The 12,560-nt window shown below is 38.8% G+C and overlaps 1 protein-coding gene across 2 annotated transcripts in view; it reads right to left on the minus strand.

Annotated features, from left to right (window-relative positions):
* The window catches only part of APBA2 (amyloid beta precursor protein binding family A member 2), an 80,093-nt gene that overhangs the window by 10,607 nt on the left and 56,926 nt on the right, over positions 1–12,560 (minus strand). The window contains exons 5-8 of one of the 2 annotated variants that reach the window (XM_054273029.1): positions 8,163–8,308; positions 6,810–6,845; positions 5,164–5,250; positions 1,419–1,604 (exon numbers count right to left, since the gene is read on the minus strand). In XM_054273029.1, the coding sequence (XP_054129004.1) occupies positions 1,419–1,604; positions 5,164–5,250; positions 6,810–6,845; positions 8,163–8,308 (455 nt within the window). The remainder of the gene's footprint in view (positions 1–1,418; positions 1,605–5,163; positions 5,251–6,809; positions 6,846–8,162; positions 8,309–12,560) is intronic. The other variant, XM_054273030.1, reaches the window with a different exon arrangement.

Raw genomic sequence — 12,560 nt, forward strand, 5'->3', positions numbered from 1 at the left:
AATCATACAATATGCTGAGCTGGAAGGGACCCATCAGGATCAAGTCCAACTCCTGGCTCTGCACAGGACTTCCCCAAAATTTCATCCTGTATGCCTGAGAGCATTGTCCAAATGCTTCTTGAGCTGGGTCAGGCTTGGTGCTATGACCACTGCCCTGGGCAGTATGGTAGTGCAGAAGTCACTCAGGACATTTTCATATCATTCCATTATTAAAATTCATCACTCATTACTGAGTCCTCCTGCTCTCCATTGCCACTGCTTTCTCTGTAGTTTGTCCTCTGCCTTTGCCTTCATTCTACCTTCCCAAAGCCATCATCTCCAGATGTCATGCTCTGTTCTACTGCTGCCAGTAACAGCCAGTTCTTACATCTTAATTACATCTCTATCTCTGAGCTCTTATGAATGTTTATGAAAGCATTATGCACAGCTTAGAGATAATGTAATTAAGTTGCTTGAAAAGGTTATCCAAGCAAAGCTGTGACAGAGCTGAGCTAACTGGGTCTCAGAACAACCCTGGTCTAGAACTCTAACCTTTAGGCAATGCCATTTCTCCTTCACAGGCTTAATTGCTTTAAAATAATGAAAATGGATTGCTCAGCTCAAAATATATGCAACCTCTGAGTTATGACTGTCTGACCCAAAGAACTCCATTATTTTTTAATTGGTATTATATCTAAATATATACCTAGAAGTTATATCTATAATTGTTCCTATAATAACAATGATGACAAATACTTTGTACTGCCTCTTACTGTCAAGTTAGAAACAGAACAAATTTTGCTTTTTCTGTTTTACTGGCTTGGTATATTTTTCCATTAATGTTTTAGGTTGAAGTCCCTTCTCTGCCACTTCAGACAGAAGTACCTAATTCACTACAATCCCAAACCCAGATATACAACAGCAGTAAAGCAAGGTTATCTTCTTTTGTCACAAGAGGTATGGGATGGCACATCAGCACTTTTCACAACAGTGAAACAGGATGTACAGCAGAGATGGACAGAATTCTATGATTCTATATAAAAATTCTAATTTGTAATCTTTGCTAGGGATGAAGAAAGAGAACTGAAAAATAAACAGCTGAATGTGTTCCTAAACACCAAAGGATCAAGTGGCATGTTTGAAAGTACATACAACTACAGGTCAGTAGCCTCAGGGAACCAGGACTGGGTAGAGGGCAGGCAAGGCAGTAGAAGGGACTTGGCTTCAGTTAAGAAGAAGTCCAGAATGGTTCCAGCTCATTCCAAGTGCCTGGAGGCACATATGTGTCATTTTGTGCCAATGCAGTGGACTGAAGGATATAATCCAGGATGAATGATCAGTTTGATATCCCACAGGTTAACTTTGCCCATGAATGGCCATTGACTTCAGAGCTCTCTCCATGGCCTGTGTTGTTTAAATGAATGGATCCATTTACTTACATCCTCTGACTCAAAGACATGGCAGATCATTTTGTACTGCTTCTTGCCCTCCTGGGCGCCGGGGGTGGTCTCGATGCAGTCCTGGGAGGCGGAGCGGGGCATGCGGCGCCGCGCCATCAGCACCACGATGTTGCCGATGTCGGCGATGTAGGAGATGGTGCGCAGCGCGTGGTCCATCATGGTTTCCTGCACACAGCAAGGACAAACAGAGCAGTTCTGCATGCCTGCTGCTCTCCTGCAAATACTGCAGCTGCCCTCTGCTTGACAGCCTGCTGCTGGAGAAAGACAAAAGCTACAGAAGCACTTCCTAAGGGCCCAGACTGGATGTTCCATCCAGTCAAAGGGAAGTAGAGCAGCTGTCCAAGGCATTGGCTTCAATGGAACTGTTACCTGAGCAAATTCAGTATGGTTGCTGCTGTAAAGGAAGAATGAAGAGCTATGCTGCTGTTTTACATTCATTTTCATGCTGTTGGAAAATTATGTTATTCCTTTACATATTTTTCTGTTGTTAGGATGAACTGTACATTAGGAAATAGAAAGGGCACACCTGAAACCTGCTTCTGGCTGGGGTCACTGATCAGTTTGGAGTTTTTCCAGGGTTTATCTATTGCTCAAACTAGAAACAACCAGAAGCATAATAGTTGTACTGATCAAACTAGTTGAGGATGTGTCCTGACCATCCCTGTCCCTCACCTTAATAGCTAAAAGCATCCACCAAATTCTATCTTAATTGCAACAAAAACAAGTGGTACAAGTTAATTCACAATTTTAATAATTTATATAAGCATCAGCATTCTTTATGTAAACAGCTTGGCACTAGTTTAGCGTCAGTTGAACAATTTTCTAAGGCCTAAGGAAGAAGGATTGTTCTTCAAGTGAACAAAAGTAATTGTTTTAAGAATTTCAGTACAATTTAACTTGACAGACAAAACTACAAATTACTGTTGTTTCTTAGAGCCACTTGTCTTGCTGAAGATAATCACTACCCATAAAATTATTGTAATGATTCTTCTCAGGCTTGAAATAATGCTTATCCCTAACCTATGAAAAGTAATGATGGTTAAGAGGTGGCTTGAGGAGTGTCTCTAAGGGCTGCAGGGGCTCAGGAGGATTTACAGCACTTCTGTCAGAATGGAAAAATGTTTTATAATGGACATGTCTCAGCAGGATGCAGGGAGCTCTGCAGAGATAAGAGATAATTGCTTTTCAGCAGTGTGCACCAAGTATTGTGTAAGGGTGTAATCATACATGCAGTGTGCACAAGAGTGAATGCATTGGGAAAATGAAGGCATTTCATCTCACCTGCCAAGAAAGCCTTTCTGCCCATATCATCACACAGGGGTTACTTAAATGGTTTGAGTTTTTTTATTTTCCCCTTGTAGGGGTGAAAGCAATCATTCCTCCATCCCTCCCACATTTTTCCTGTTAAGAGTAAGGCAAATACTATCTGGTGACTGTAAACATGAGTTTACTTTTGACTTACTTGTGACTTGACTTTTTCCTTTGTCTCTCCATATTCCACTGTACTCAATTTTCCATTACCAATATCTTTTTCACCCCTCTCCTTCCCATAAATCCCTCCTGCTATTTGCCTCTCTCCTTTCTTTTATCCCTTTTTCAGTCCTATCCATTCCATCCTTGTTGTCCTTATATTTATCCTTAGAAATTCAGCCTCTCTCAGGCTTTTCTGAAGCCATTGTTCTCTTCTCCTGTCTAAATTGCCCTTTCTCAGATTCTCCCTTCTTTCCCATGGAATTCTTACAGAATCTTGTTTGTTGCTTCTCTTGAAACCCAAAGAACAGCTGAAGGAAAAAACCTAAGCATTCCTCCAAGATTTAAAGTGCTCTAGTCCTGTGGGAGTGTGAAGACAGCCTAATGAGTCAGGCGATTTAGTGAAGTCAATCATGCACCAGAGGCTCTGCACATACACATTTGTGAGCTCTACATCTTTATTTTTCTTTCTTCATTTCTCCAGCTGCTTCACTCCCAGCTTCTCTTCACTGACTGAGCAAGAAGCTGGGAGAGGCTGCTGTGGCTTCTGCAGGTTTGGGGCACTGAGTGCAACCCCACAAGCTGTGGCACAGGGGAGAATTCCTGTCCTATCAACAAGGCACGTGGGCAAACATAAGGCTGCTCCTACTAACCAGGTGCTCCATGGCTGAATGTATTCAGCAACTAAATGCATAAACACCCAGGAATGGCAGGGGTGCCATTTCCTTGTGCTGTTCAGGGCAACACAATCACCACTGCTGGCTCTCTTCCAGCCCAGGAATGCACCTGACTGGTGCTGCTCAGCATTTTAAACCTTGCTGTATGTCATTTCCTGAATGGGAATTTTACATTTTCATTCAGCTGTTGCCTCACGTGAGCTATACGACACCACAGATGGATTAAAACACATGGCATGCTGCAGAAACAGGGTTTATGTAATTGCTAAAGCCCTGAAAGTACAGATTGTCTCTGCCAGCTGCCACCCCAGCTGAAATAGACCCATGGTAATTATACCAGCCAGGACCTTCATTAGCACTGAAAAGTGTTACCAAGCCAAAAATGCTAAAAAGTCATGGGAATATTTCTATAATAGCTCTTTGAAAGACATACTGTAAAAAGAAACACAAACAAAACCAAACTAGCAAACAAAAAACACAACCAAAACCCCAGGGAAAACACTAGAGAGCTTGGAATTAGAACAATTTCCACTATTATTATTTTCATCTGGTTGAGCAGCTCAGACACTAGACACCACTTAGGATGGAGCATTGCATTTTGCATCACTACAAACCTCAGGGGATCAGAAGAGTAAGATGCCAGTTCCTTTTACAGTTTGTGGGCTACTTCAAAGGACCTTTCCTTTTTTTTTTTTTTTTTAATTGGTGTTCAGCTGAAATGCTGAACTATTTAAAGTAAGAAGAGTGATTTCCACTAAGACTAATCCTTACTTAACAGACACTGTACCTGTTAACTGCCATACATTCCAGCTATAAACTGTAGCTCTTCATTTATCAATAACATCCCCTAAACAAAGAAAACTTGGCATGATTTACTTCTGACAAAATGTTCCTAAAATTGCCCTTTTCAATGCCTCTCATAAGAATGAAAATTTGAAGACTTCCTGTAAGTATGATCGAAGTTATGAGATCTTGTGAGATTACTAAATATTGGGATCCGTGTATAAATTATATGTATGTAGTTGTAAATTCCTCAAAACCTCCTTTTGATGAAGATCACCTCTTGTTGAATAGACAAGCATTCCTAGAAGATGAGGCTGGTCATTGCTGTGCTCTCCAAATGCTGCTTTTATATGAACCATTAATAATTTACCTTAGTCAATAGGATGGTGGCTCAGATGTGATTTATGGAAAAGAATTGAGATGAAATGTTACAAATGGCAGGATATGAACGGCTTAGTCAAAGCAGCAAATGACTTCCCTGTTGGACTGTAAATCTGGGCTCTGAAGCTGTTCCAGAGGAGTGGTGTACACGCATTCTGAAAGGCTGTTGAATATTTTTTGAATTTATTTGAATTATAGTTCAATTATAGCAACATGCAGACATCTTCCAGCACATCAAATAAGCAAAACAGGTGTCAGTCTTATTAGTCTATTGGCAAGTGCTAGAACAATAGGAGCTTTTTGTGAATGCTCTGAGTACCTGAATTTATCCAGGTTCAATAAAGTGTCCCACTAATTGTGTAAGAGCACAGTCTAACTCAACATTATTCTCCAGGAGTTTAAATCCAACTTACCTGTGTGTCTGCATTTAGAACTTTGATTCTCTGTGTGGAGATGAACAAATCCACTTCAGTCAAGGCTTGGGAATCTCCCTCTGAGGTCTAAAAGACAGATGATGTTTTACAAGGGAATTTTTAATTTTCAAAATGACAAATTCATGGACTGCTTCAAGCATAATGTGATGTGAGACAACTGCACTTAAAACCATTACAGAGCTGGCTATTCAAAGGTGTTTCTAAAGACATGCAAAGAGTACATTTATTGCATAGACAGAGTGAAGCCTACTCTGATATTCTGGGTAAGAGAGAATTTTTGGAACCTGTGGGATTGACAGCTCAAGCATTTAAATTCTCTATTTTTAGCCAAAACAGGTGAAAAAGTATGGCTGGTTTTTCCTTACTTTCTCACTGATGCACTTCAGTACTTGAGGCACCAGACTTGATAAAGTAGGAGAACTGAGAAGGTGACTTAGTTCCCATCAGCTGTTTAGGCCTTGCCACCTTCAGTGAGCTCACCAAAAAAAGTGCAAACTGATGCTCAGTGGGGTTTAGGACTTTTTTTTTAAGCTTTTTGGGTTTTCCTAGAAAGTAAAGAACCAAGCACTGAGCTAATGTTTCTCTCATATCACAGAAGGCCATCAGGGGACTTTTAGACCTCAGCTGCTTCTGAGCACTGCTCACTAGGGAAACACTTCCATAGCCCATCAGAGGGCATGGTCACAGAGCAAGAGGGATCATTACAATGTAATGTCAGACTCCAATGTGAGTCCTGGCTCTGTCCACTTGAGAAAACAGGAGAAGAGGTGGCAAAGCAGCTGCTACCTCTCACTGAAGCATTGTCCAAGTGCTGCCCTAGTTCTCTAGTCCAGCAGGAACATATGGATTCCTGCAGGCTGCTTGGGCACAGGGACCACTGCAGCTGGTACTGAGCAGCACCTGTGGCAGCAGCCTCAGAATAAAATAGCCACACATTGTCTCAGCCTGGGCTAAAGGCAGGCACCAGTCTCCAGGTCAGACACTGGCTCATGATGAGAATTATGTATTTGCTAATCCTTTTTGGAGTTATAAAGGCTTAGCTATGCCTATAATTCATTTAGATTAATTTTATTCTAATTATCTTCCAGCAAAACACAAAGCAAGCACATACTTTGGCAGATACTACTTGTATTGCTTCCATCCTTATGGTGATATTTTTGTCATCTGTATTTAGTTATTTGAAGTATTGTTTTTAACAGTGCAATGTTTCCTGTATGAATTGTTCCAGCTACTATGTGGCGAATTTATTTTGGTTTTAAATATCAACAATAACGATAAATATACAGTAAGTCACAGGCACAGGAAGAACATCTTACTGCTTTGGTTAGTAAAATCAAAATAAGCATTGCATTCAAAAACATCTCCCAGATAACAATGGCTGTGCATCTGCAGTAAACAAATCACAGGTATTCAGCAGGAGAAGGGCAGCAGACAGGCACTCCAGCAAATGAACAATGAAGAAAATGAGTTCATTTTACTCCATTCACTATTCTACTGCAGACCAAAGAAGAAACCAAAATGACAACTTTATGAGGATCTGTAATGAAAGACATGACACGCCATGGAAAACAAGGACAACAGAAATGTAAGTAAACATTAGCATTCAAGAAAAACAGTTTACACACCGCTTTTTTCTTGATTTTAGCCGCCTTTTGCATCCTCTGAGGAGCAGCATAAAAAAAAGAATGCAGACAGATGTACACAAAGGGAAAGAGAAAACACAGTGTGGGAAGTCAGGGAAACTTGGACTGTGAATCCAGACTGCTGAAAATTAAAAAACTGGGAGCAGTGGGGGAATGATATGCAAGAGAGAAAGATTTGTTTATACTTTATGCAGTTCTCAAGCATAATTGGATTTCATGGCATTGTGCACATTCACAATTGATTACAAAAGAATTGGTACCAAAGTGTTGTCTGTTATCAGCTGCTCCCAACACTTATCCTGACAAATTTACAGCAGTCAAAAAGGGCAGCACATGCATCTTAAACCCAAGGTTTTGTCTCCATGTTGATCACACGTCTACATGTAGCTGTTGAACAAAACACAGCTCAAGCCCCCTGCCATGACTGTCTAGAGTAGACAGGTAGCCCTGACAGATTGGGGTTGGTATTAATACATACAACAGTTTTTAGGGAGTTAACTGCAATCAACAATTACTTACTGTAACTTGAGATATCACAATATGCTAAATAGAAACAGAAAGGTTTGGAAAGTTTAAAGAACTGGACCTTTCTTGCATTCCACTTCTTTCTAAATGCTAAATCAATTATCAGTCATGACAATCTCTTGTAAGTGGCCTTTCCAAACTTGTTTTCTTCAAAACCATGCAAATTTTAGCAATTAAATATTTCATTGACTATGCACATACTTTATCTCCTAATATTTAAATCTGCCTTTAACAGTGTGCTTATTCAGATAAGATATTTACAGCAGAGGTAAAGTAACTTCTAAAAATCTACTACTTAGATTCTTAATCAAAATACTATTTTCTTTACAGAGCTCTATGAAGCAGTCTATGATACATTATTACAAAGAAATTATTCACTGTAAATAAAACAAATCCAAACACAATAGCAATGAATATTCTTGTCCTAAAAAAGTAATAATATAAGTAATAATATTGAGACTTTCTCAATTTGTACTAAGTTAAAGGAAGTAATAACAGAAGAGTAAAACCACAGTCAAACAAATACCCCAGTGCTTTGCCACTGGAATATTTTCTAATTGCAATCTGCAATTTGTCTCTCTTGAATTTGTTAAACAGGTTCCAAAGAATTTTGAATAGACTCCAGAATAATTTCTATTTTGCTGTATGAATTTTTAACAGCAAGCACTGTAAACTAATGGTATTCACAATACTGATGTATACTTACCTAACTGCACCTCAGGAGAGGTTTGAGGCTGCAGATCCTGCAGCACTGAGGGATCAGCTGTTAAAGGGTCAGAGAGTATTCTAGAGGCCAGGAGGATGCCCTACCTTGACCCTGCTCACTGCCTCCTGGGCCTGCATCATGCGGATGTTTTTGGAGGGGTTGCGCTCGGACAGCAGCTGGGTGGAGCCCAGGTAATTGGCTGCAAAGATGATTCCATCGATGAGGTCCTCAGGTTCACAAGGCCCTGGAACTGACAGGAGGCATTTATGGTTACTGCCTTTCTAAGGAGTGGGGAGGTGAGAAATTGAGTAAAGATATTGAGGCTTGAACAGCCCTTCTAATTCTGGGACTGTGCTCACCATCCTCTTTATTCAGCTGTTAAGCTTTACATCCAACTTGATTAGATTGACAGTAAGGAATAGTCATTCCAGAGTTTGGCTGAAATCTCTTTATACTGAACATTTTTTATGCCTCAATAGTTTTATAAAAGAAATGTGCTTTGAGCTAGATCCACTTGATGACCTTCTAATGCATTTTTTTTTTAAGTATAAAAATCTTGTGTAAGGAGAAAAATGACACTGAAGGGGAATGTTAATTTTAAAAAAGGCTTATTGTTTGGTGTTCAATTTATTTATAATTAAGTCAATGTGGACGATTATTATGTGGAAAGAATATATGGTATGCTATGCTGATTAAATGTACTGAAATAGTGGTTTACACATGCATCTTTCAGTGAGCTTTCCTATCCTTCATATTCCCATTCTAATTTAGCAGAAGTCTTCCAACAGAATATAAACATGATTAAAATGAGTGACTCTCCTCTTTAGGCAGTGTTGCTGACACTTATTCATCCCTGCAGATCTCAAATCCACCTGCCAGAAATCTCAACCCCCAGCAAAAACCCACAGTCTTTGTGATCCAGGACTCAAGGTATACAAACATGTAGATATATATTTATAGCAGTCCTGTACTCTTCAGAGACCTGACATTAACTAACAATGCTCGTACAAATGAGAGGGATCTGGTTTGCTATCAAACACCATTGTTTTCATCTTCATTATATACCACAGAACACATGTGATTTAGCTCACATCTGTACAAATCCAGTGATGGCTTAGATCTTCATTATAACTCAGAATAGAATTCTGTGGAATTTAAAATTTTTGAAGTATTGGGAAAGCATTAAAAAATAGCTTGATAATCTCCGCTAGAAGTATGAAAACCCTCAAAGAAATCCTTAAGAAGCCAGTAATTTAGAAGTCACTGAAACTCTTCATAAAGGCCAAGTCTTTCAATAGCTCAAAAAAAAATCCTTGTTCTTGCAGCCTTAATTCACTAAAAGAAATCGAAGGGAATGAAAATTCCACCAGAGCTCTGTTCCTGTATCACTGCTTCTGTGTGCTAATATCTCTGTACCATTGTATTTTTCAGCAGATGGATGGTGTGTTTTGTATGGTGCCTTTTCTGATGGTGTTATTCATTTGTCTTTTCAGGTCTAGAATTTAGTCTCATACATCTGTACTTCTACAGCATGCAACATAATACTCATGTTGCATGATATTGACATCTTGTTTCAAGGGTAGCAGAGAGGGAAATTAATTAAGGACGTGAATTTAATGTTAAGGTAGCAAAACTTCATTAGATACCTGCTTCAACACACTCACTCAAAATTAAAGTAGCTTCAATTTTGTTTTCTTTCATTCACTTCGGGCTAAGTAAATGAGGCTAAATTGAATCAAGATTGCTTTAACTCTGAAATAGGCTTACCCACATGTTTTAATCAGTTTAAGTAAACTCCCTTAGTAGGTAATTTAGATTAATTTTCTTGAAATGTTTGTGTCTGAAGACAAGTAAAACTGCAATTCTTTGTGCAAATTCTCATATAATCATTACTACATCAAGCAAAATGCCCAGGGTATCTTTGGGGTCTGTGCAACCTATGTATGCTACAAAGGAAAAAGCAATTTATTCTCATGTCTTGGCTGTTTGTGACAGCAATGGTGTTTTTAACTAATTTGTATGAAAAATAATCTAGAGTGTTAAACAATTTTATAATCATAGTGTTATTTATTTGGATTTCTTAAAGACTGGGGCTTTTTTGGTTGGATTTCATTGGTTGTCTTTTCAGAGCTTTAAAAAATGTTGTTTTGCAGAATCATTATAGTAGAAACAGTCAGCTACATCATGTATAAATCAGCAGCATGCAGAAAATGCTTACAGGAGTAGATAACAGAGGAAAAAAAAGACATGTTGGGCAGAAAACATTTCCAACATACATTTCCCATCATGAAGGCAATGTAAACAACTGTCAGGTAAAACAAGACATCTCTCGGAAGGATGGAATGGTGCTGAAAATTGCCAGGGTCAAATTGGGTCACCTGGGTGTTTTCTTCCCTTATCTCTGTCTGCTTTAAATAATGCAAAAATGCAGACTTGGCTGAGGTCCCAGCTCATCAGAGCACTTAAGCATGCCCTTGACTGCAAGTGTGTGCAAAGGCTTACTGATGAGGAAGGGAAGAAGGAACAGGTTTCAAACGTGAAGGTTAGTTTGATGTGAGCAAAGATTGGAATTTTATGTTGAATATTGGTGCTTAAACATTAGATAACTATTTCTGAAAAATTTAACTGCAAATTCCTGCACTTGTCATGGCAATAGAGATTACTTGGTTTTCTGCTGATCTATTAATGTAACAAGTATAAAGATAATTCTACACTAAATAGACTACGTCCAAACATTTTTTAATTACTGTTTGTATTCATAAAATAAGAAAAAAGAAAACTCAATCAAAAAGAAATCAATAATTCAGCATGACTGAATTAGTTATCTGTTAAGAATGCATTTTTACATCTGCCTAACATCACATAAGCCAAGGAGTCAGACAATATTTAGAGACTGCACTCTGAGCACAGAGCTCAGTTTCCTGCTGAACTATCAGAAGTCACTGAGACCTTGGGATGTGTGGCACTGCAGCAGATTTTTCATAAGGACTAAATGGACACAGGGCATAGATCACCTTCCAGAATGCCTATCTACTACTTCCATATTCTGACTTCTTTACTTCATCATGCTTGTTACTGTGTAAGGGAATAAGATTTATGGTGCTAGGACAAAATGCAGAACAGACAGAACCACTGAACATAGAACTAATTACTCCTATGAGCATGTAGTGGTGGTACTACTACTAAAATAATTCTAAAAGTAAAGGACATTTAGATATGATAGATTAAGAGATATTTTTTCTGCTTACATGGCATATGAAAAATATTATGCATTAATAGAAGTATAGATATAGCTGCTGTAGTTAAGGAGTCATGCTGAAAGTGCTTTAAAACTGAGTAGGAATATAAAACAGAATATGGCAGTGGTATTGCTGTCAAAGCTCAGGGAACAGCAGCAGTGTTAGCTGGCAAAATCTTTTCTTATGTGCAGAAGGGTCCTGTACTTTTTGAGACTCTACATACAAATTAATAATAAAAACTGTGTTTTTCTCAGAGTTCAGAGAGCAGTCATGTAAGCTATCATAAGCTCCTGGTGAGCCATGTATTTATTTGTATTAGACAATGCTATATAATACCTGCAATAGAAAAAGCCTAATAGGCAGCTTATCCTCACATACTGTGCCACTACAGAAAAAATCAGAGCAACCAAAATGATTGAACTAAAAAAAGGTATTGTATTATATTATGTAAAGGGTATCCTGACCCCTTTCCAGCAGAGTAGTGAGCTGACTGGTATGTAAAGAAAAAGACATAACCTTTTTATCCCAGTAAAATTAAAATGTGCAGTTGTATCTGCAGCACTACAAGGGGAGAATTGTCTTGGCTGCTTTAAAGTTCTGTGCATGCTGGCCTTGCTTTGTGCCTGTCCACCATGCAATCAGCAGATGCTTATTACAAAGCATCAGCTTCCTTTCTTGTCTCTGCCACTCTTGGGGAATGTGTTTAAAGGTACCTCTATGTAGGGCCTGTTAGCCAGTACATGCCAAGTGTTCCATGTGATATCCCTCAGGTGTCAACCTGAAGGGGCAATCTTTGAACTTTCAATTTGTTCTAGTTCTTTAAGTAAATTACTGAAACAGAAAATGCTTGTCAAGATGGTGAGATCAGGGAATAAAAGAAAAATGTGTTGGATATCCTAATATTATTCTAAATTGTATTAAGTTTTCCCTGAGTTGAGAATGGCATTAGAAATTAAGTTTTTCACAATCTTTTAAGGCTTCTATTATGTGTGTTCATGGCAGATCTGAGGGATCAGATTCTTGAAAATGTCCTACTGTCTTTTCTCACTTTACAGTGCAGTCATTTTCTTTGCAGGAAGAGCTGTGTGCATTTTCCCTGTGAAAGGTTCTTCAGCTGTCTGTTAATCAGAGGATGGTAATGTTTCTCAGTACAATCCTCTTTTCTTTCTGTCCACCTTCTTGTGCTAATAAATTGACTTATTTTTCTTCAACCAGAATACCTGTAATAGCACTGCAGAAGAGATTGAAGAAACATGTGAAAGC

This window comes from Melozone crissalis, unplaced genomic scaffold, assembly GCF_028551555.1.
Source record: "Melozone crissalis strain CALT ecotype California unplaced genomic scaffold, PUWL_Pcris_2 ptg000014l_1, whole genome shotgun sequence".
NCBI lineage: Eukaryota > Metazoa > Chordata > Aves > Passeriformes > Passerellidae > Melozone > Melozone crissalis.